The 22,505-nt window shown below is 54.9% G+C and overlaps 1 protein-coding gene across 25 annotated transcripts in view; it reads left to right on the top strand.

The window, feature by feature from the left end:
• Positions 1 to 22,505, top strand: part of Rbfox3 (RNA binding protein, fox-1 homolog (C. elegans) 3) — a 421,838-nt gene that overhangs the window by 382,251 nt on the left and 17,082 nt on the right. For all 25 annotated transcript variants that reach the window (NM_001285437.1, XM_030246136.1, XM_017314662.2 and 22 more), the window contains one exon: positions 15,943 to 16,197. In NM_001285437.1, the coding sequence (NP_001272366.1) occupies positions 15,976 to 16,197 (222 nt within the window). In that variant the 5' untranslated portion in view covers positions 15,943 to 15,975. The remainder of the gene's footprint in view (positions 1 to 15,942; positions 16,198 to 22,505) is intronic.

Here is a 22,505-nt window from a genome sequence, read left to right as displayed (position 1 = left end):
GCTGGAGCAGGGCCCCAGTGTTTCCTGGGTACCTTCTCTTCCTCTTTACCCTGCCAGGCTGCCTCCCTGTAAGCAAATGGTGGGCCAGGTCTTGAGTGTCCAGGAGGTTCATAGCATAAAGCAGAACAAAGACCTCAGCACAGGTCCTGCCGTGATGGAGGAGGAATTGCGTCTTCTCAGCCTGGGTACTCTTCCTGCCCTCACCAGACCCTGTCCTCTACCCTTTCATGTGCCAGCCACTGCCCACAAAGTTGTCATGACTTGTTTCCAATCTTCTCTCAGCTGAGGTTCTAGTCGGCTCTCAACCTGGGATGGGGTGGCCCCGTGACACTCTTCTGTGCCTGGACTGCCCTCAGCTGCAGAAGTCTGCAGGGAGCCAGCGGAGGGTGGCAGTGCCAACTGTCTGTATGCTGCAGGACTGCCAGGCCCAGGAGGCGAGCAAGATGACCAAAGACTCAGCCTCAGCTTTGGGCAGCAGAAACCCGCAGCAGGCAGAACACAGCGAACGGACCAGTTATCATACGGAACCCATCTGAGCTTGCAGGACGCAGACAGCCTCCACCTTGGCTAGTAGCCTTTCAAAGCAGGGCAAAGGGGCCCAGACCACAGAGGGACGGGGTGTGACACCAGGAGTAGAAGCTCCTTTCTGTCCAGAAGCTGCCAGGTCCAAGCAGGTTGTGCCACCATCCTGCCAGGCAGTCGGGTGGCCTCCAACCGTGCACACCCCAGCCCCAGGATCCCTCACTATATATCTGTGCTTCTGCCTCGGTTGTGGGGCGAATAACAGGAGCATTGGGTGGGGGACAGGGGAGAGAGGGAGACAGAGGTAGGTGTGTGAGCATAATTTCCCAACAACTAAGGAAACTGTCAGAGAAGAGCCCTACAGAGCACTGGTATGGAACTGTCCTGGAGAGGACCTAGAGAAAGCCTTCTGCCCAGACACCTACTGGAAGCCCTGACCTGTCAGGGAGGGGCTCAGCACACTGGGTAGGTGCCTTTGAGCCCTGGGTCTTGGGGGCTCAAAGCTGGGCATCCAGCTCAAGACAGGCAGTTATGGCTGGGAGCACGTAGGGTGGCCCTGGCTCCTTCCCTACAGATCCCACCCTTATCTCAAGCTGAACACTGCTGTGACCACATGCTGCCTCAGTCTCCCCAGATGGCGTGAGCTGAACAGTAGGCAGAGAAGGCCTATGGGATGGATACAGGTTGGAAGAGGAATCAGTTCTTCTCCAGGGATCCAACTGCTAGACCAGGGGGCCACTCACCTATTCACAGTTCATCTTCTCATCAGATCCTCACTGTTCATAGGATCAGTTAGGATCAACTTCCTAGCACAACCCAGCAGTTCTGCCTGATAGTTGGGGTGCCCGGGACTCCCCAGTGGCATTAAAGGCAGGTCCTGCATTTCTGCGAGCCTTGGTGGTGGCAGCTGGGACTCTGCTCTGGAATGCAAGCGTCCACCCACAGCCGCTATCACCTGGTGTTCAGAGATGTTCTCAGGCCGAGGGGGAGCACAGCCCTCGTCCCCTTCAGTCTCACGTGGAAGTCCCTCCCTATCACTCAGAGTGGTCTCAGCTGGCTCTGGGGCCTCAAGTCCAGATCCTACCTCTGGTGCTTGTGGCTTGCGACCGCAGCATCCGGTCTGTGGTCACGGGTCTGATGGGGTGTGTTGCTGCGGCTCTTACACATCTGCATTTCTGGGAGCTTTTCAAGGGGTGCAACTGTTCTTCAGGCTTGAATTTGAGGAGCAGAATCTGAACTCATCACATAAGGGAGACCTTCCTGTGTCCCAGCAGTGTCCCCGGGTGTGTGGCGAAAATGCATAGACATTTCTAAGTACTTAAGTGCCCTCCCCCCACTCCCAGAGACACTGCCCCAACACTGCTCATTCCAGTAAGGAGAGCCTGTTAAGGGTATTATTCCGCAGGACAAACAGACCCCAGCTTCTCACACCAAAATCCAGCGGGTGAGTGTCTGACTGTGGGATGCATTACATAATTTTCATTGCAGGGAGATTTCCCTTCCTAATTACATTTTGCAAATTGTTGTTTCTGTGTCCTTCCACGGCCCACAGTAGCTAGAAGGGGGAAGCTGGCAGCCCGAGGGCACCGTGGGAGGGACCTGGAGCAGCGGTGCCAACTGTGGGCTGCTTCCTAGGTAGGCCCTGCTTACTCAACCTCCTGCCGGTACCCCGCACTGCCTGGACCCCACTGCCTAACGTCATATCCTGGGCACCGTGCTTGATAGCCTGCTCCATTTGCTAAATGAAGACCACGGGTAATTAATAATGCTAATACTCTCTAACGGATATGCAGGGAACAGCTATGAGGTGTCTCTGTGCCTGGCACAGAGAGCAAGCTGCCAGGGGACCTTGGGAGAACATGACCCAGAGGCATGGTGGTTTTCTGTGCCCTTTCACGTGGAGTGTACCCTCTCAGCAACTGAATCTTCACTTTGTCCTCTAACTTGCCCCTCCAGGGAGGGAGCTTTGGCTCAACATTCTTGTCACACACCCCCACCCCACCCCCCAGTCTGTGTCAGGCTCGATGTCCCTAGTCTGTCTACCAATGGTCGCTCTTGTTTGTACCTCCCTGGCAAGCCTGGAACAAGGAAGAAAATAAGCAAGGTAGAGAAGACAGTGGTGAGGGAGAGCTTGGAGGGCTTCCTAGAGGAGGCGCTGGGTGGCCTCCAGAATGTCGGGGAGGATTGGAGGAGGCCTGGGACTTTGGCGGCGGATCTGTGCAGTCGGTGTCACTGTGACAGGGCTGGCCTCAGCAAGCCACGCTTGACTGAGTGAGCTGAAGTGTGGCTGGGGACAAGATGAGCTGTGGGGGCTGCAGTGTGAGTATGGGGGATGGCTGGGCTGGGGCCTCCTTGGGGACACCTCCTTCTGCCTCCAATATGACTGCCTACTCCTCTGACTTCCCGTGCCAGCCCCAGCCAGAAGTCCACAGGTATCTCCCAACCTTGTCCCTCTCTACTCTGGGCATGGCCGGGCTCTGCTTCCCTTGGCTGTTACTATATTATGCCCTAGCTCATCCATCGGTAGGTCTGTCAGCCCCCAGAAGGAAAAGGAACCTGTGGGTGCGGCATAGCCTTTGGGCCCCAGGCACTAGCCGTGGCCACTTTGCCATGCTGCCATGCGGCCATATGACTCAGGCTCAGTGTGGAGCATCACTGAACCTATATGTGAATTGGGGCAAAGCCCCATCTTGAGAGCAGGGGCAAGTTAGTGGGACTAGGACACGGGGCTCCTGTGGAACCAGTGCCCTGGTTCACCGTGGTGAAGAGGACATCATGTCTGGGAAGGGGCCATGCCCTCCCCAGAGCCTCTTTGCTCTTGGAGGCAAGCGTGCTCTGTCACCAATGCTGGGACTTCTTGGTTGCCTCCTGCTCTCCCCCTCTTCCTTCTCCTGTGTTGTCCCTCTTGAGCCTTTTAGCTTCCAGAGGGAAAGCCAGTGGGTGCAGATTAAATCTGGTACCTCCCAGAGGTGAATGGACAGCCACTGCCCCAATCACTCTCTTGGGGGACAGGAAGAGAGAGCCCAGTCCTCCTCCCCACTACCAATTCTGTGCCCACTAGCTCGGGCATTGCTGGCAACTTAGCCTGTCAGACCAGCCACAGACACCATTTCCTGCTGGCCATAGCCTTGTCTGTCCCCAGAGAGAGGCTGCTCAATGCCTGGCACCCTTTCCTGTAGCAGTACCTGTGGGCATGCATGCACAAAGAGCTGTAGGCCAAAAGCCTGCAGTGCTGCTGAGAAACATGCAGGAAAGGGATATGGGTGTCTACTTATCATGCTAGGGCCCGGCCCAGGTTGCCGGGTTCCCTCGCTGACCCCAAGCACAGCCCTTGTCCACCCACCGTCTGCTCCACTGAGATCCCCCTGCCCCGGACTCCATTCTCAGCCCAGCCCAGTGGCCTCACACTCCACAGGGCCCCAGAGGAGGGGCACAGTTTATCCCCATTGGCTTGGTTGGGAGTCAAGGGTAAACCCTGTCCCCGTGTGTTCCAGACTCCGCTTTCTCAGCAGCCATCACTGGGATGGCTCCTGGCTCATTTCCCCAGGCAAGACAGTGAGGCTGGGGGAGAGGAGATTTATGGTGCTCTGTTCCGCGTGATTGGTATGCCGTGAGCTTCGAAGGAATTACCGCCTAATCGTGCGAAAATCCTTCCCTCAGCCCGGGGCTTTTCAGCCTGAGATCTGTGCCAGCCCTAAGCAGAAAGAGGCTGGGCTGAGGGGCCTGTCAGCACTGGGGTAGGATTCTTCTGGGGCTAGCCTTCATCCTGGGCATCTGTCAGTAGCTGGGCAAGGGGCCCCAACAGGGCCAGCGGTTCCTACTGCGTCTTAATGCCTGGAACCCCCTTGGCACCTGATGAGGCGTGCCAGTTCTCTCTGGAAATGGCCTTAAATTATAGAATAAAATTCATGAGATTATGAAGAGAAACAATTAGATTGAGATACAGTTAGGAGAGAGAAAACGGGTCTGTGGGACACCAAGGCGAGGTTGTGGCTTCCCAACCAATTCATGAAATGCCAGGATGATCAGGAACACTCTGGGTTTACAGCCCAGTGAATATGAAGATGGGTGGGAGCCGGAGTGGCTGCAGCATGATGGGAAGGCTCTGAGGTCAGAGGTCACACTCACCCATGATGCACAGGACACACAGAGTCCGTGGCATCGACAGTGAGTATGGGGTACACATGAACCTAAGGAATACAGTGCACACAGAGCCTAAGGAATACACCAAGCCTGAAGGACCACAGCCCTGGGAACCCACAGTGCACACAGAGCCCACACGGCATACGGTGCACTGAGGCCATGGGATGTGCACATGGAATGCACAGTGCACCTAGCATGGCGTGCACATAGAACCATGAAGCAGGTGGCACACACAGAACAAGCTGCCCCATGGGCTCTCTGCTCATGCATACACACCCTATCCTGCAGTGACCTCAAGTCCGTGTCACAGTGCAGACAAGGAAATTAACCAGGACACAAAGGCTCACAACAGGGCCAGCCTCACCAGGGGGCAAGGCTAGAGGGGCCAAGCCTGGGCAAAGGCAGAACGAGCGCTCAGCATGCTGCAGGGAACTGTGTCAGGAGACAAGCGTGAGTGGGCACTGTGGGAGCCCAGGGTCATCTCTGGGACCTGGTGAACAGGCTCCACAAACAGGCCTCAGATTTGCTAGAAGACACATCACCCACCCAGTGAGAGTACTCAGCCCATCACTGACACAGTGAGAGTACTCAGCCCATCACTCACCTAGTGAGTGACTCAGCCCATCATCCACCCAGTGAGTGACTCAGCTCATCATCCACCCAGTGAGTGACTCAGCCCATTACCCATCCAGTGAGAGTACTAAGCCCATCACCCACTCAGTGACAGGACTCAGCCCATCATCCACCCAGGGAGAGTAATCAGCTCATCACCCATCCAGTAACAGTACTCAGCCTATCACCCACCCAGTGAGAGTACTCAGCCCATAACCTACCAAGTGAGTGACTCAGCCCATCACCCACTCAGTGTCCTCCATAACGCTGACGGCCCAGCAGCCTCCTGGGAAACCTAGAGGTTGTGAAGCAGAAAGAGAGAACACTAAACACTAGCAGAGTGAGGGCGGCAGGGACCTTGGAACCCAGCCTCCAGGACTCCTTGCTGGCAGCAAGTGGCAGAACCTGGGGCATGTGGCAAATTAATCTGCTGAGTGACTCTGGGCTTGGGGCCTAGTCACCTCTATGAGGTCCACCTCGGTCAGCCCTAAAGTCCCTCTCAGTTCCAGGGACAGAGGAAGACTCTCATTGCACAGGGGTCCTCTGGGAGTCAGGGCTCTGAAGCCTTTGAGAAGATGAGTGGGCGGGACACCAGCAGAAAAGCCTAGTGGCCCCTGGGTGGAGCAATACACTTGGCAGTGGGTCCAGCATCCCTAGTGAATGTGGCACTAAGGGGTTGTTGGGACAGGGTAGACTGGAGAGGTATAAGGAGCCTGTGATTCGAGGAGATTTGTGCCCCAGCCCTGGGGCTTTTCCTGCACGGAGCCCCTTGCACGCCTGCTCCCAGGCCCCCTACTGTATTACCACTTCACCTCTGGCTTCCCAGCATCCCTGCTGAGCAAAAGGGATGCACCAAAGTTCCTGAGGCAGGGTCCCTACCATAGGGTACATGGGTCCTCAGAATAAACTCCTATTGGGCATCTGTGCCCAGCTGCATCTCGAGTGACATCAGACTGGTAGCCTGAAGTAGTCCTGCCAAAGCGTTTGAATCAGGGAAATGGGCAGACGCTGCACTATAGTGACATCAAGTGTGTCTTAGCACAACACTGCCTTCCTGGTACACAGAATCCTGGTAGTGATTCTGGGCCAGGGCATCCACCTAGCAGAAACCCTGAGGTCACTAGGGCAGAGGTCTCCTATTCTCATCTACACAGTAGTCCATGCCTGGCAGGTAGAGTCAGATGGCAGAGTCAAGGAGGCCTGGCTTAAAATCCTAGATTGAGTTGGGTGGAAATGGCATACACCTTTAATCCCAGCGCTGAGAGGCAGAGGCTGGTGGATCTCGTGAGTTCAAAGCCAGCCTAGTCTACAGAGTTCCAAGATAGCCAGGACTACAGGGTGAAATCCTGTCTTGAAAAAACCAAAAATAAACAAATAAATAAATAATCCTACATTGGCCAGATATTGGCTGTGTGTGCTTGGGCAAGCAACCCTGCCTACTCTGAGTTTCTTTACTAATATGGGAAATGCCAGGTCAAAGAATTGTATTGTGATTAAAGGCAGCCATGTGTTTATAACCCCTGGCTGCCACTGTTGTCATGGTCAGCAGGGCCTGAGCACCTACTGTGTGCTTGAGTCTGATGGAAACACAAGGCTTTAAGGTCACAGTCCCCTGGTCCAGAGCTCCATCTTCCACAGCTGAGGCTCTGGAACATTCTGGGGGCTCAGGCCAGGAAAAGTTCCCTAATGGCAGTCTTGCAGTACTCTGAAATATTAATTCCAGTATCTTGGGACTAAACAGAGCTGCTGCTAACCATTCTCCTCCTTGGCATGGTCACCTGCAGGTCATCTGCATACCTAACTTCTTAGGGTGCCACCTGCAGATCAGAAAGGAGGCCTGTGGAGGGTCTGATGGCTTGTTTACCTTAAAAAGTGACATCTGGGAGGCGCTGAATGGAAGGGTGGGGCAGGTGCCCCCTTGCCAACTCATGAGCCTCCTCTCCTCTCTGGTGGTACCCTCCTCTTATTTAGTGCCACCTGAGATTTGGAACATGGAGTCAAGACCCATGTTCTAGTTGCTTCGGTGTACAGGTTATGGTCTATCACTGGCAGAAGCCCAGGCAGGAACTTAGCAGAAATCTGAAGCAGGAACTGAAGTAGCAGCCAAGTGGAATGTCCCTCCTGGCATGCCCCTCCTGGCTTCCTCCGTCTGCTTTCTTGTACAGTCCGGGACTACCTGCTCAGGAGTGGCTAGGTCCTTGTATATCAATTAGCAATGAAGAAAATGCAAAACGAGAAGAAGAAAGCACCTCACGTACAAGCCGTACATGCCCACGGGGCGGTCTGATGGATGTGATCCATAGGGTGAGGGTCCCTCTTCCCCACTGAGTCTGGTTAATGACAAGCTGAGAAAAGTAACTGTGAGCCGTGGAGGTGACCTGTGTCCATGCAGAGGAAGCAACTGAGACAGAAGGCAAGAACCTAGGGGAGAGAGCAGGCTGTGGCCTGGTCAGCCTCGCCTTCTACCTGACACCTCCAGCTGAAGGCCGAGCTGAGCTCTGGATGCACAGGGCTTGGGGGGGAGGGACGGGCACCCACTGCTGGCCCCTCTGCAGTTCTCCCATCATTTAAAGGAGGTTCATTCCCACATCCACAGGAAAGCACACACACCCATCTGTCCTACAGGGAACCCTTGCTTGAGTCACTACAGGGATGCTTGGTGCTGATGCAGGAGTTCCCTGCTGTCACAGAGCCACACAGGAAGTCCCAGTGTTTAGGAATCTACCACTTCCTCCAGCCTCTGGCCCAGAAGGGAGGTTATTGGTCAGCTCCACAGTTGGGTGATGCAGCTCCAGATAGTTCATGTTTGCTGAGCATTTGCCCAGGTGAGAGCAGTCTCAGCTCACTGCTGCCCTCCAGGCACCTGGGTCCCACACCGACTGGGAGTGTGGCAGGTGTCTGTGGGGCAGCTTCACACCCCTACTCCCTGTCTGGTTGGCACAGCTCCAAAGGATGCCAGCCCTGCAACACTCAGCAACAGCAAGGAGAAGTAGACAGATGAACTCAAATCCTTTGCCGGGACCCTGGGACAGGAGGACTCAAGTCCCCTGGCAGCTGGGCTTACCCTACCCTCCATGTATGTATTCCAACCCATCTTGCTGATTCTGCCTAGAGCCCTGTGGTCACATGGCTTCTCCAGAGCCATGTCAACCCCACAGTGTGGCAGCAGGAAGATCTCTGACGTGGGTTAGCTGGGGATGCTAGCCCATGGCTGCTAGGCATCTTTCCTGGACATCAGCATGTTCATGGCTCTGAGATAAAATGGTCCCTACCCTCCAAGACTCTCTGGCTCCTGCTTTGCCCCGCCATCTCCTTCTGCATCCTGGCCGCTCTAGGCATCTGTTTTCCTCTTGTCCCTTGTCACCTTATCTCCAGCAGTCCCTGAAAGGCCTACGTCTTCTCTTAACAAGGACCACTGAGTACTCAAAGACTGCATCTGTGACCCTCCCCTTATACAGGTGAGCAACAAGAAGAGAAATGGCTCTACGCACAGAGCAAGAGACAGTGCCCGTTGTAGGCACTACCACCACATTCTGGAGATGCTAGGTGTGGATTCAGGATCCAGAAAAGATGCCTACCCATCAGGTTGCATTTACCTGCGATTCTTCACCTGGACACTAGGAGGCGATATTAAACTTCTGGGTCTGGACCAGCTAAGCTGGTTAGTGTTGGGCTGGATTCTTCGGCTCCTCAGAGGGTTAGCCTACAGAGGACAAATTGGTGGCCTATCCATAGACCCATATGTCTGGCACAAGTTTCTAGGAAGAAGATTTCAGCTGTCTGAGTGGTGTGACAAGCCTCCTCACTGGTGGTGACAGGCTAGGCTGGGTCTCCTGCTGTGTCACCTTTGGAAACTGAAGAAATATTTACTTTGCTCAACTATAGCCAGAAACAATGGTACAGAAATAACTGGTGTCCAGAGAGGTGGGCCCAGCCCCACATGAGTGCACCTTTTGGGTGGGGTTGGGGACAGGGGGCTGGGGTTAGGTCATCCCTGCTTCCAGGGTAGCGATCAAAAAGCTGAAGTCAGAGGTATTCGTTCATTTTCCTGTCACTCTGACAAAATGCCAGACAAGACATCAACCTAAGGCTAGAAAGATTTGTTCTGGCTCACAGTTGAGGGCACACAGTCCATCGTGGTGACACTCTGTCACCATGGATCAGGGAAGGCGGTTGGTCACATGGCATCCGCAGTCAGGAAGCAGGGAGGGATGAACGCTGATGCTTATCTGGCATTCTCTTCATTCAGTTCAGGACCCCAGCCTAAGGGAAGATGTCACCCATATCCAGGGTGGGTCTTCCATGCTCAGTTAGATACCCCTGGAAGCACCTCACAGACATGTCCAGCTGTGCATCTCCTAGGTCACTGCACACCAGAACCCAGACCACCTACCTACTAGAGGCTAGCCTCAAGGGCACCCAGCCAGCCTCTCGGACCCTGAATTCTGCAAAGGTCTGGGTAGGAAGTTGAGAGCGACGCCTGCAGTTCAGCTCTTCAACTGTTCCCGTTATGGGGCAGGCAGCACCTGCGCTGGGTGAGGCTATTCTGCCCTGGCCTCTTTCTGGTGTTTCTAAAGTTGACATCTTGTCATTCCATGCTAGTTTCCCTTAGGAGACACAGGGTCTACCCCCTCCTCTCATCAAACTCCCAGATCCACGTGACCCCATTCTCACAGCCAGTGTGACAGGAAGGGGCCTGGAATGAGGGGTTCCCGTGCTCTCTGACCACATAATCTCTGGCCCCAGTGTCTATTCCTACTGAGTACCGGGTGGTTACAAGGCTTCTTGCTTATACAGGCACAGACGTACAGCAGGGACCTATCTCGGGGACATGAGTGATGCAAGACAATGGCCTGTGTAGCCATTTGGTGATGAGGCTGTGGCTCTCCAGTACTGCCTTCCTTTCTACTGCCCGGAGTGGGGACAAATAGCTCAGAGCCCACTTGCACCACCTCCAAACAGCATAGCCACCAGACCTTGGGCAGGCAGCACCCTCCCTCCAGGGGTGAGGAGTCGGAGAGCAATTATCTTAATTGTCCTGGAGGGCCTGGGAGCAGAGAGAGGCAGCAATGAACTGTAGAGGGCAAGTGGCCAGGCTGATCGGGGAGCGGCTCCAGCCGCTGTCAGACCTCCAACTTTCTGTCCGCCCCATCAGCCTACACCCAGAGCACCTTCCCTCTCCTGGCACCCCATGTGTAGACTGCAGGACACAGGCTGAGGACGCTGGGCCTCCTGAGCTACAGAGCCTGCAGGTGAAAGGGCCTTCCCACTCTGGCCTATGGGGGACAAGTCACTGTCCCATTCCACCGCTGGGAACCAAACCAAAACCAAAAACAAAACAAAACAAAAAGGTTAAGACCATTCAGCCACAGAGGTGATGCTCCAGTGCTCAGGATCTAGATTCAAAGGCACAGCCATCCAAACGCAAGTGCCCAGGCTTCCAGGATTAGCAGTTAGCCACAGGGCTGCCCACCTCAAAGCAAGCAAGAGGAACAAGAGCAGCCTTCTCATTCCATTGTGTGCTGAAGGGACCCAAGAATGCAGGTAGCCCACCCACTCCCTGGTGAGTAGAAGGACCGCAGGGACACTGCAGGACCTGGGATGGCAGCAAGAGGAAGAGGCAATGACTAGAACCAGGAAGGGGCTGACTTAGAGAGGGGTTTCTGGGAGAGGAGGCAAGGCCCTTGATCAAAGACAGAGCCAGCCCAAGACAGCTTCCCAGGGGAGAAAGGGGAGAAAGTACCTCACCCAGACTTACTGCTCTGCCACCCCAGCCACCTGAGAACCAGAGGACAAGCTGGCCTTCCTCAACCTTTCAGAGCACAGGCAGAAAAAGATGGCAGTGTCTGTGTAGGCTGACACAAGGAGTGGCTTCTCATAGTGGCAGCCCAACCTTCTGCCTCCTTCCCACACTCAAGCCAGTTCACGGTGAATCATCCTGAGTCTTCCTGCCAGGGCTTGGAACAGGTTCCCTGGAGACCCACACCACCGCCATGCAACCCTCACCATGCTGTCTGGAACAGTATACCTCTGGGCCAGCGACACGCCCACCAAGGGCACGGACTCATCTCAACCCCTGTAATGGGGGCTTCAAGGAGGACTCCTCCAAATGCTGCGGGGACCACACCGTTTCAAAACATTGAGGGTGAACAAGAAGGCTCAGAGAGTAAAAGGCTCTTGTCATAATTGCCTGATGACCTGGGTTTCACCCCTGAATCCGCATAAAGATGTGAGGAAAGAACCAACTCCCCTCGGCACACATGCTGTGGGCATACACACTCACATACACTTCATGCACATACAATAATTGGTTTGTTTTTGTTTTGGTTTTGGTTTTTTTTTTTTTTTTTTTTTTTTGGTTTTTCAAGACAGGGTTTCTCTGTATAGTCCTGGCTGTCCTGGAACTCACTTTGTAGACCAGGCTGGCCTCAAACTCAGAAATCCGCCTGCCTCTACCTCCTGAGTGCTGGGATTAAAGGCGTGTGCCACCACTCCTGGCACAATAATTGTTTTTAAATTTTTGTTAAAAATTACAATGTCAAATCCAGGTGTGGTTGACGCCATGGGAGGTATCATTTGCCTGCCCCAACGACAAGCCCCAGGTCAAGACTGTGGTGTGCTGTGGTATGAGCTGAGGGAGCCAGTCCTAATGTGCTAACAAATGCCTCTCCTGGGACACCCTCTCTCCTGGGACAACCTCAGCTGTAGGAGTCCTGTGATGTGGCCAGTTTTCAGCCAGCGAGGTGAGCTTGCTCACCTGCAACTATTCAAGAGGCTCCCAGCTGGCTGAAACGAGTTGGGACCACCACAGCAGGCTGCCCCTCTTCACCTATGGCCTGACCGACTTCTGCCAGTCTTCAGAACCATGTGGGTAACAGGTCTCTGACTGGTCCCCGCTCTGTGCCTCACCTGCTCAGTCTGCTCCTCAGGCACTTGGATCCATCTGTAAAAGTGACAGCTGTGGTGCCTGCCATGGGGGGACACAGGTAGTGGGCTGGGCTGGTGCTACAAAGTAGGAGTGGGGGCTCCCAATGGAGCTCGCCCAAAACCTGAGACCTAAGCTAGAGCTTCCTGTCCTGTCGAGCATTTCCTGGGCTAAGTCAGTGAGTGATCGCGGCTACACAAACAGCCCTCTCTATCCACTCATACACACACACACATCTGTTCTTTCCTCTTTGGCAGCTCTTTGTCACAGTCTCCCTGGAGACTTTGGCACATGGAACTCTGACACTCGAGGATCAGCACAACCAGGCAGGCATGTGCCTGTTCCTCTGAGACCATGTCACGTCCAATGGGGTAGGAGATAGACTGTGGCTCTAAATAAACATCTGGGTGCAGGCTGGCAGACTGAGGAGAACGTGGGTCAGGAATGGTGAGTGGCAAGCCAGGGACCCTGATTTACAAAGGCCTTGGTGAGAGCAGACAGAGGATGCGAGAGCACCCCAGGGGTCCAAGGGAAGAGCATCCCTCCCACAGGAGGAAGAGCCAACAGCTGGATGGGCGTGGAACAGCGGGACATTTGAACAAAACAAGTCAGAGGAGAGGCACGGGAGGCAAAAGCCACCAGCAGGGACTCAGGGAGCTGTGAGGACTTGGGGTTTTACTCCTCAGGGGACAGGCTGTAGAGGCTGGAACGGAAGCAGGAAATCAGGAGGAACAAGGCAGGATGTCAGGAAGGACAAAACAGAATGGGATCGCTGAGTTGGCCTAAGAGGTTGGATTCTGGAGTCATGGTAGCAGCGTTAGTATTGGCTGGGAGACCGTGGACCAGGAGAGCAGACACTGTACCTGAATCCTGGGGTTCAAGGGAAGGGAGAGAGACATGTCCCAGGATGGGAAGACTTCCAGAGTAGAGTCTCCAATGGGGTGTTACAAAGTAACCAAACCATATAGCCATGGGTGTCGGTTGGAATTCTGGTAAGAATGTAGCCATACTCCTGTGGCCTCATCAAATGTGGGAGACAACTGTTTCCCACTTCCCAGCTGAGCAGAATGAGGTAGAGATGGCAGGCCACCACCCTTCCTGGAGGAAAGACCCTTGAGATAGTAATGACAGAGTTGAGGTCCTGGAAGATGCAGTAATAACTGCCTGAACCTCTAAGCCACCAGGTGGCTCTGGTTACCTCTGAGCATAAGGTCTTAGCATCTGTGGCAGGTCACTGTGGCACCCTGGACCAGGGGATGCAGAATAAATGGATGAAACTGTGTAAGTCCTGGGTGAGACCTCCCTGCTATACACTTCTACCTCAGGCTAAGGAGGGCTGTGGTGACCGAGGCTGAGGGGGTGCTGTGCCCATCCCGGCAGCTGAAGTGACTCACTGCCAAAGCCACCCAGGACGGGTGGGAGAGGAGCTGTGTAGCCTCATCAGTTACTGAAGTTTCTCATCAAATATTTACTGGGGAATTGATCTCCCTGGCGTCCGCCAGGCCGCTGACAGGCTCCTCCCTCCCTCCCCGTCTCCCTCTACACCCTTGGGCCTCCTGTTTTATTCCTCTCTTCTCCCTGGCTATCTAGGGTGCTATGTACTCTCCACCCCTGCACGCCACACCCACCTCTCCCCAGCCCTCCAACACCTCCATCCATCAGCCACTTGCCTGTTTTGAACACCAGGATGTCTGATAACAATGAGTAATGTGGCCTCTAGACCTCCCTAGTACGGAGAATGAGATAGCTGGGAATCTCCAGAGAGAGAGAGAGAGAGAGAGAGAGAGAGAGAGAGAGAGAAGAAGAAGGAGGAGGAGGAGGAGGAGGAGGAGGAGGAGGAGGAGGAGGAGGAGGAAGAGGAGGAGACAACGTGAGGCACACCAAGTCCAGCGCTTACACACTGTCCCAGTTTTGAGCTCGTGTATAGACAGGGAAGGGCCCAGGAAACTTTGCTAAGCGGGAGGAGAAGTTGGGGGGGGGGGGAAGAGGATGGAGAAGAAAGGGAGGGAAGAGAGACGAAGACTTGGATACCAGACACTATTGGCTCTGTAAGTCTGTTCCAGGGTGTCTGGCACTGGGTGCTCTAGGGAGCGGGGCAAGGCTGACACTCACGGCTACTGATCAGGGAAACAAGGTTGGTAGCAGACCAAGTAGATTCTTCACATTTGCTGCAGCGGCCATGAGGTAGCCAGGCTCTTTGAGCACTGTCCCAGTAGACCTTGCATCTGGACTGCTGCGGCCTTCCACAAGCCTGGTGAAGCAGGCCTATTCTTACTCCCCAAGGTAACCCAGCCACAGTTTGGACTTGGTGTACTCCAGATGCCAGAAAGGCGGCTACAGGGAGAGCAGACGAAACTCCACAAGGCCCAGTGCATAGTCTGAGGAAAGAGGCTCTCTTGTCACTGAGGGTGGGACATTGAGGCACACAGGGTCAACTATGGCAAAGAAAGCATGCTTGAGAGGACTCCACTGACTGACCCTTTCCTGCTACCCCAAGACTGAGGTGGGCACAACCAGGCTGAGAGCTCTGTAATGCAACTGGCAAAAAGGTTGGGCAGCCATCCCTGCCTCCTCGTGGCTGCATCGAAGTAGGGTCTTACTAAATGAAGTGTCTGGTACCGCAGGCCACAGGGGCGGCCATATTGGAGGGGCACAGGTGGGACGAGGCTGGCCCTGTCCTTCCCACTTCCTCATCTTACCAGAGTCATTTAACGAGGACACGAATTCTTGCTGATGTCCCCTTGGGGGTCTGCTTCAGTGTGAAATGCTACCTGTCCTCTCAGATGATGGACATCTGTGGCCACACAACTAGGAGCGAAGGCACTGCCTGCCCAGAGGGGACAATGCCTCGTAGACTAGTCTCCTCCCTTTCCGGCTTTGCCTGCGTCTGGCTCTGCAGGACAGAAGCCTCTCTTGCAGGAAGGGCTCCTGGCTGAGCTGCATTCCCGCCTATAATGAGATCTCCTCACAAGAACCCAAAAAGCATGGGGCGGGGCCAGACCTGCAACTTCAGGTCCCAGGCTCCCTGGTGATGCTAACAACACTGAGGACCCAGGCACCAGCTTTGCAGAGTCCCTGCTCGGGGTAGGGGTCAGCAATAATGGGTGCTCGTTACCTCTCTGGGCAGCAGACTTTCAAGAGGGCAGGAAGGAGTCTGGGAGATCTCAGAGACCTTCTGATTGTAGTGATCAACCTGTCAAGGGGAACTTGAAGCCACCCTTTCTACTAGGAAACGGAGGCTGGGACCACCTTGAAGGAAGGGCTGGCTGGCTGGGGAAGAGGCTTGGTGGCAGGGGAACCTGGCGCTCCTTGAGTGGATGAGTGTCCATATCCAGGGAATGCTGCTGGTTTTCAATGGACATCATATTTCAATATTTCAGTGTATTATTGGGATACACACCCAGTGATCTGTCCGTGTTGACTCATACAGTTCCTCCCGCGTCTGCATAGATGATTGGTTTTAAACTCTAGGTGAGGGAACCGTATTCTGAAGCTGTGTGCTCATATCTGACAAGTGGCTCACAGCCAGAGGTGCCCCCACTTCAGACCAGGGGCTCCCGGTACCTCCGTTCTGGCCCATCCTGCAGCTCCGAGCTGGGGCCTCTTCTCGGGGAGGACCTGGGAGATGCCATGGAAAGTAGTGTGTGGAAACCACACAGCCTCGAGTGGAAGAGCGGCCTCCCTTGAAGGCTCTGGAAGGGACAGGGGTTCTAACCAGCGCTTTGCTCTCTCCACTGCAGGGCAATCAGGACGCCACGGCTCCACCTGAAGCGATGGCCCAGCCCTACCCCCCTGCCCAGTACCCTCCTCCGCCTCAGAATGGAATCCCAGCTGAATATGCCCCACCTCCGCCTCATCCCACCCAGGACTACTCCGGCCAGACCCCTGTTCCCCCCGAGCACGGCATGACCCTCTACACACCCGCACAGACTCATCCTGAGCAGCCAGGCACTGAGGCCAGCACACAGCCCATTGCTGGGACCCAGACGGTGCCGGTAAGAGACCCTTCCTACATGGGCCAGCCCAGGACTGCGGGGCAGAGTGTCCCCACTACATGCTGGCTGGGTAGAACTTTCTAGGAAGGGCCTCTAGGTACAGAGCCTGGCCTCTTTGTCAGGCATTTTCCCCAGAGACCCTCAGTCCAGTGAACCTGCTTCCAGCCCCAGACATCAGGTGCACCTCAGCTGACACCAAGGCTCCCTTCTGTGAGCAGGTGCCATGAAGGGACCACAGACTCGGGTAGTGACCTCACTCACTCCATCTGGGAGGTAGGAAGTGTAGCAGTGGCTGCTGGTGTCCTGCTAAGGGGACGTAAGAGCCAGCAGCTCGGGCTGCCTAGGGTCTCGGGAGACAGCGAGGGTGGGCCGTGGGTGGGCGGTGGGTGGCTGTGGAGCTGTCTAGGGTTGCGAGCCGTCCTATCATTTCTAATCACTTGTAATCTACCTGCTTGGCTGCCCTCCAATCAGATAGCTTCAATTACGTGGTTGTAATGCAGCTTGGGGTGAAAGTGCTGAGCACAGCACTTCTCAGATTTCTTCATGGAGAAAGGAGTGGGAAACAGGGCCAGCCGCCTGGGTGGGCTACGTCCTGCACCCCCCCACACACACAGGGCTCTGTCCTGCACACCCCCCTCCAGAGCTCCATCCTGCACACACCCCTCCAGGGCTCTGTCCTACACACACCCCCTCCAGGGCTCTGTCCTGCACATCCCCCTCCAAGGCTCCGTCCTGCAGCCCCCCTCCTGCAGCTCCCCTCCAGGGCTCTGTCCTACATACCCCCCTCCAGGGCTCCGTCCTGCACATCCCCCTCCAGGGATCCGTCCTGCAGCCCCCCCTCCAGGGCTCTGTCCTGCAGCCCCCCTCCAGGGCTCTGTCCTGCAGCCCCCCTCCAAGGCTCCGTCCTGCAGCCCCCTCCAAGGCCACAGCTGCTGGGACCACTCCTCTGGCTCTCATCACATTCCCTGTGCGCCTTTCTTTTCCCTCCATTACTCTGGGGCTTTGGGTTCATCCACCCATCCCTGCTGGCTCCATCCCAACAGCCGGCTGCTGGCTGGCAGGGCCTGGGCAGGAGGCCAGCTCGCTCTGCTCTCCCCAGGCAGAGTGGCACCACCCTGGCGTCTCCCCAGGGGCCCTCCAGCTGTGCTCCCTCAGCTTTGCCTCCACCTCAAGCCTGGCTTCACAGATGCGGTGTAGACCTGAATGCTGTCCTCTGCATGGACAGGGCATCACCCATCATCCCCTGAACTGTTTGCAGAGAGTCTGCCCACTTGTACCTGGCCTACATCTGACATTACCCTGTGTCCAACCGATGTTGGCCCTTCCTACACAAACACTATGTGCCGAGAAGCCAGCAGAATCCCAACTCCAGTGCAGGACATCTGACCCCCATCACCCAGTCACCAGGGTTCTTTCAGTTGTGTGACACAGACTGAAATGGCCAACCTCTGGACTACACGATTGGAGGTCTGGCTCTAAATCACCAAGGCCACAGCCTCTACATGCTCAGGATAGACAGAGGTGATCCCAGAGGTGACCCCAGATGGACCCTATATAAGCTATAGCTATGTGCCCAGGGCTTCTCTGATAGACTTTAGCAGACAAGACTCATGGGACCAAACCTCTGTGAACAAATGGTGTCGGGGAGTTCTCTCATGAGCCATGGGACTTCTTCACCTGCTCAAGAGCAAATCACTATCGCAGATGACATACAGAGGGGACAGGTAGCTTTATAACTGAACAGCAGAAACCAGCACTGAAGCCTCTGGCCACCGTGGGGCTACCAGACAGACACAACTACCAGTCTCCGAGTCAACTTCTCGGCCCTGCATAACACAGGCTGAGTGCCAGGTACCGAGGCGGTTCTGCGGTGCCGAGAGGGTGTGACCAGCCCTGTCCTTTGGGTTCCAATTGCCTAAGGCAGAGATGTCAGGAAGCTGAGAGCAGAGGAGAGGACTGGAGCACCCTGGAGCAAGCTGTTTTGAGGTTTGGTATCCAAATGCCTCCCGAGGGGTATGGCTATGTCAGAGAATGTCAGAGCTCTGAGGAGCACACAAGCCCAGACCGTCCTGCTGTCTGACTGGAGAGTTTGGGTCTCAGTATCAGATTTTCTAGCCATATCTATCCCACCATGAGGGCAGATGTGGTAGTCTAACCCGGGGAGGTAGAAGGTGCTAGACAGCAGGAGAGAGAACATTAGGGACACCGAGGGCTGCCCCTCCCCCAAAACACCAGCCTTGACCTCTGATGTGGGAGCACCTGTGCAAGTAGAGCTTTCCCTTTCCCCCTTGGACGAAGTTCGGTGGAGGGGAGGTGTGCCCGGGTCTGAGACTCCAGAAGCTGTTTGGCCCCCAGAGAAGCTGCCTCTCAGAGGAACTGCCTAACGGCAGCAAAGCCAGCACCTGCCAGTCAGGTCAGATGTCCCCAGCCTATCGTTGTAGATATTCAGAGAACTCTTTCCACTCACTCTGGCCTTCTCTGGGCCTTTCCCTAAGCAGCCTGAGACTAGGATTGAGGGGTCCCAGGATAACGGGTAACTGAGTCTAGAGAGTCTAGACCAGCTTCTCCCACCTGGCTCAGAACCTTCCTTGATTTCCCAGGAAATGGCCACCAAGTGCCGTGGTATCGTCCTGCTCTCCTCCCCACCCTCCCATGTACACAGACACCACAAGGGCCACTCTCCCCTGAGAAATTTCCTCCTGCTGATGTGCAGCCCATGCTCATACCTCACTGATAGCAGCCACCAAGTCAGCTCTAAGAGGCTGGTCCTGCCCAAGACAGGAGGTCTGTGTTATCCTTGGCCTGAGGTTGATGCACAGGAGGGAACAGGTGGCCCAGGAGTTGTCATACCAGCCTGGCATCCTCTTGTCCCCTATTCCTTTAGAGACATATTCCCGGGCCTTAGCTCAGGAGGGTTTTATTTATTTTGGGACAGGGTCTCTATGTGACCTGCAACATCCAGCAGGCTTCCCCATGTAGAAACATCCCCAGCTCAGAATTGAGGGATCCCTGTTCCTGACAGCTCAGGACTCTTCTGACAGCCCACTGCCCAGACACAATGCCTAAAGATTGAGCAATAGAGAGATGTCCAACCCTGAGGGACACAGTCCACCAACCATCTGTTACTTCCAGAAGTCTTGACCACCAGGGTCCTTGGAATGGTCCTTAGGCTGATTTCAGCAGTTTGTTCCTTAGCCAACCCCAGTGACTTTCAGCCATGGTCATTCCTGGGACCACTCCTCGTTGTCACACAAGGGACCTCCTCTGTATCCCACATTCTGGAGGTCCCTTCTGAAAGAGCCACCCCCATCTGTGATCCTGGAAGGAAGTCTGGAGAGCCAGCAGCTTCCCTGCATGGGTTCAGAGTCTCGCATCTCTTACCGTCCAGGGCCACCTGCTGAAGGCAATACAGGGTGTTGCGTGCCATCACCAATAGGGCTAGAAAGCGCTGCAGCATACAGAGAGGAGACACACCCTCAAGCATTCATTCCTTCACTCAAGGTCACGTGGGTGCCAACACTGAAAGCCCAGCGGGCTCACACCCAGTCCTTACACAGAAGGAAGCTCTTGGAGAGACGAATGCTTTGCAGGATAGCTAAACCTATTGTGAACCCCAAGACTGTGAACTGGAAAAACCTTGTCATGGTGTGGCTCTGTCCTAGCATACACCAAGAGCTCAATAAAATCAACCCTAGGTAGAGAAGCAGAGCAAGCAACCAGCCAACCTTCCTACTTCACCGATGTCCCAGAAGGAAAAAGTCCTCCTCCTTCTCCACGCCGTCTTAAATACCTTCAACGCAATATCCCACCCTGTCCGCTCGCTGCTTGTTCCCCCTCTTGACCTAGGGTTGACTTTATTTAGTTCTTGGATTAAAATTGTATTGGGAGGGCTGAGCCACACCACGACAAGGTTTTTCCATTTCATAGTCATGGGGTCCACAACGTGTTCAAATATCCTCCAACATCTACACACACAGAAAGTGCCACGGAGGAGGTGTGAGGGGCAGGCAGGAGGTGTAGTCACGCAGAGAGGCGTAAAGTGAGTTCTTTCTTCCATCACTAACTAAAGCCTTGGGTTCCTTGCTCCTAAGTAGGCATGAAAAGGAAAGAGAAGATGAACCCAGCCACGGTCAGTCCTCAGTGCAATGGCTCACCAGCTTATGGGGGATAGGACAATGCAGTTAGTCAGCTGCTGTGTGACCAGCTGGCAGAGGCGTGGTGTGTCAACAACATCCAGTGGAAGCACAGAGCCTGGGGCTCTGAAAGACACTCAAAGAAAAAAGACCCCTCAGGGCCACAAACAGACAGCCCCTTTCCACAAACCCACTGGCTGTCCATCAGAGTGGCTTCACTCTGTACTCGAGGGAGCAGAGGAACAGAGAGAGTAAAATCCAACATCCAGTTTAGATGCCACACCAGCCAAGCTTGCCTCTGGACTGGTAATGGGGTAGCCAGGGTTTTCTGCTGCCCACGGTCCACCTAGAACGCCTCTGCCTATCCTACCCGGGTGACTTACCCTCCTCTGTGTGGAGCTTGGCAGGCCCAGGCAAAGGGAGTCAGACTTCTGAACGCTGCCTTAGCCCCCAGGTGCTGGCACCCAGCCCTGAATGTGTAAAGGTGGGGGAGGGAAGGGTCTGTGATGATCAGACCATGATACAGGCGAGACACTAAAAACCACAAGCATCCTGGGAGATGTCAGGGGTCCTGGTGGCTGTTTCTTCTCTACATCTGAGGACCGAAAGCAAAGACCTGGGCAGGGCCGGGCACAGATCCTCTTCCCAGATGGAAGGGTCAGCCAGGCCACCAGCACCACTGTGGTAAATGGTAGAAAGAAGCTGCCCTGCTGGGGGCCAGAGGTATGCAATTACACTAAGGGGTTTCTCAGCACATCTTACAATTTTATAGGTTCTGAGCCCATTTATGCTTCCGTACACTGCTGAGCAGTGCGGGGGAAACGAAGAAGCTCCTCCGGACACCTCAGCTTCAGTAGTATGGTCTTGCGGCCCTCTCTGGCCAGCTTTCTAAATCCCTGAGCTAGAGTGGCCACCTGGCAGTGCTCATTGGTTCCCTCTGCTGGTCAGAAGTCAACATTGCAGGCCACCAGCCAGGCTGCATTCCTCCAATCCAAGATGAAGATGACTTAATTAGTAGAGAGACACCTGCAGCTGCCTGCTATGTGGATTCCCACAAGGAAGGGGGGACCTACACCTGCTGTGGGCCTCAATAATCACAGGCCACTTGGGATGTTCTGCCTTTGTCCAGGGGCACAGCCATCCCTTCCGGAGTCTAGCTGACATTCGCTTTCTGCAATAGAGCAAAGCCGTGGCGCTGTAAAACAGAGCTCCTCCAGGTGCCCCGGTGCACCCTTAGAGAGCCAGTCAGCTCCTGCAAAGACAGCCCGCTGCCCTGTGTTCCCCCACAGGGGTGAGCCTGGTACAAAACCGACCACTCCTGCCCACTGTGGGTGTTTCTACTTCCTATGTCTTCCCGCCCAAGCCCAGCTATCCTCATAGGGCGTCTGGGTGGTGTTATTAAATAATGGCTTAGCAAGCCTGAGGCTTCTGGCCATCCACTGCCTCTCAGGAGCACTTAGGGAGGCCAGGTCATACCTACAGCTCTACACAGGGGGCTCAGACGACACGTATTTACCAAAACCGTTCAGACACAGGTAGCTGATCTGCTGACACAGATCATGGGGCTGTCCACATGAGTGGGAGAGAGAAAAGGAGTCCCATGTCCACAGCTGTGCCATGTATTAACCTCTCAGCTGAGTTGCCTCTAGAGGACATTTGGACGTGAACTCTGCAGCTCTACATGTCTCCCAACCCCACTGCTGCTGCCACCTGGTCTCAGGGAACCGTCATCCGAGCCTTCTGTTCTGGTCACTACGGTACTTTCTGCCAGAAGCCAGATCAGAGGCCTCATGGCTGAACACTAGAATGTAAGGGACTCACAAGAGACAGGGAGGGCCAGCAAACCGCTCCAACTGAAACCCAAAGGCTCACCCCTTGCTACTCAGCCACAGTGTGCTCTGGCAGAGACTGTCCATTTGGGCTCCATCTTTTTCAGCCACTGCACAGACCCAGGCACATTAGCCTTGGGCACAGCCTTCCTGACTATTCTGCCTCCAGGGCACCCATACCCATCATCACTCCTGGAATATCATCTACTGAAATAGCCCGAGAACACCGGTGTTTCCTGGAAGCCCATGGGAAGGGACCTCTGTGTCTCTCCCATCAAGCGCCCAGCAGCTCCCTCTGCGCCTTAGGCCACAACCACCAACACTGACCTCTGTGCCTCTCAGTGAT

The sequence above is a fragment of the Mus musculus genome, chromosome 11 (genome assembly GCF_000001635.26).
Source record: "Mus musculus strain C57BL/6J chromosome 11, GRCm38.p6 C57BL/6J".
In the NCBI taxonomy this organism is placed as follows: Eukaryota; Metazoa; Chordata; class Mammalia; order Rodentia; family Muridae; genus Mus; species Mus musculus.
This window is presented reverse-complemented; position numbering and strand designations above follow the sequence as displayed.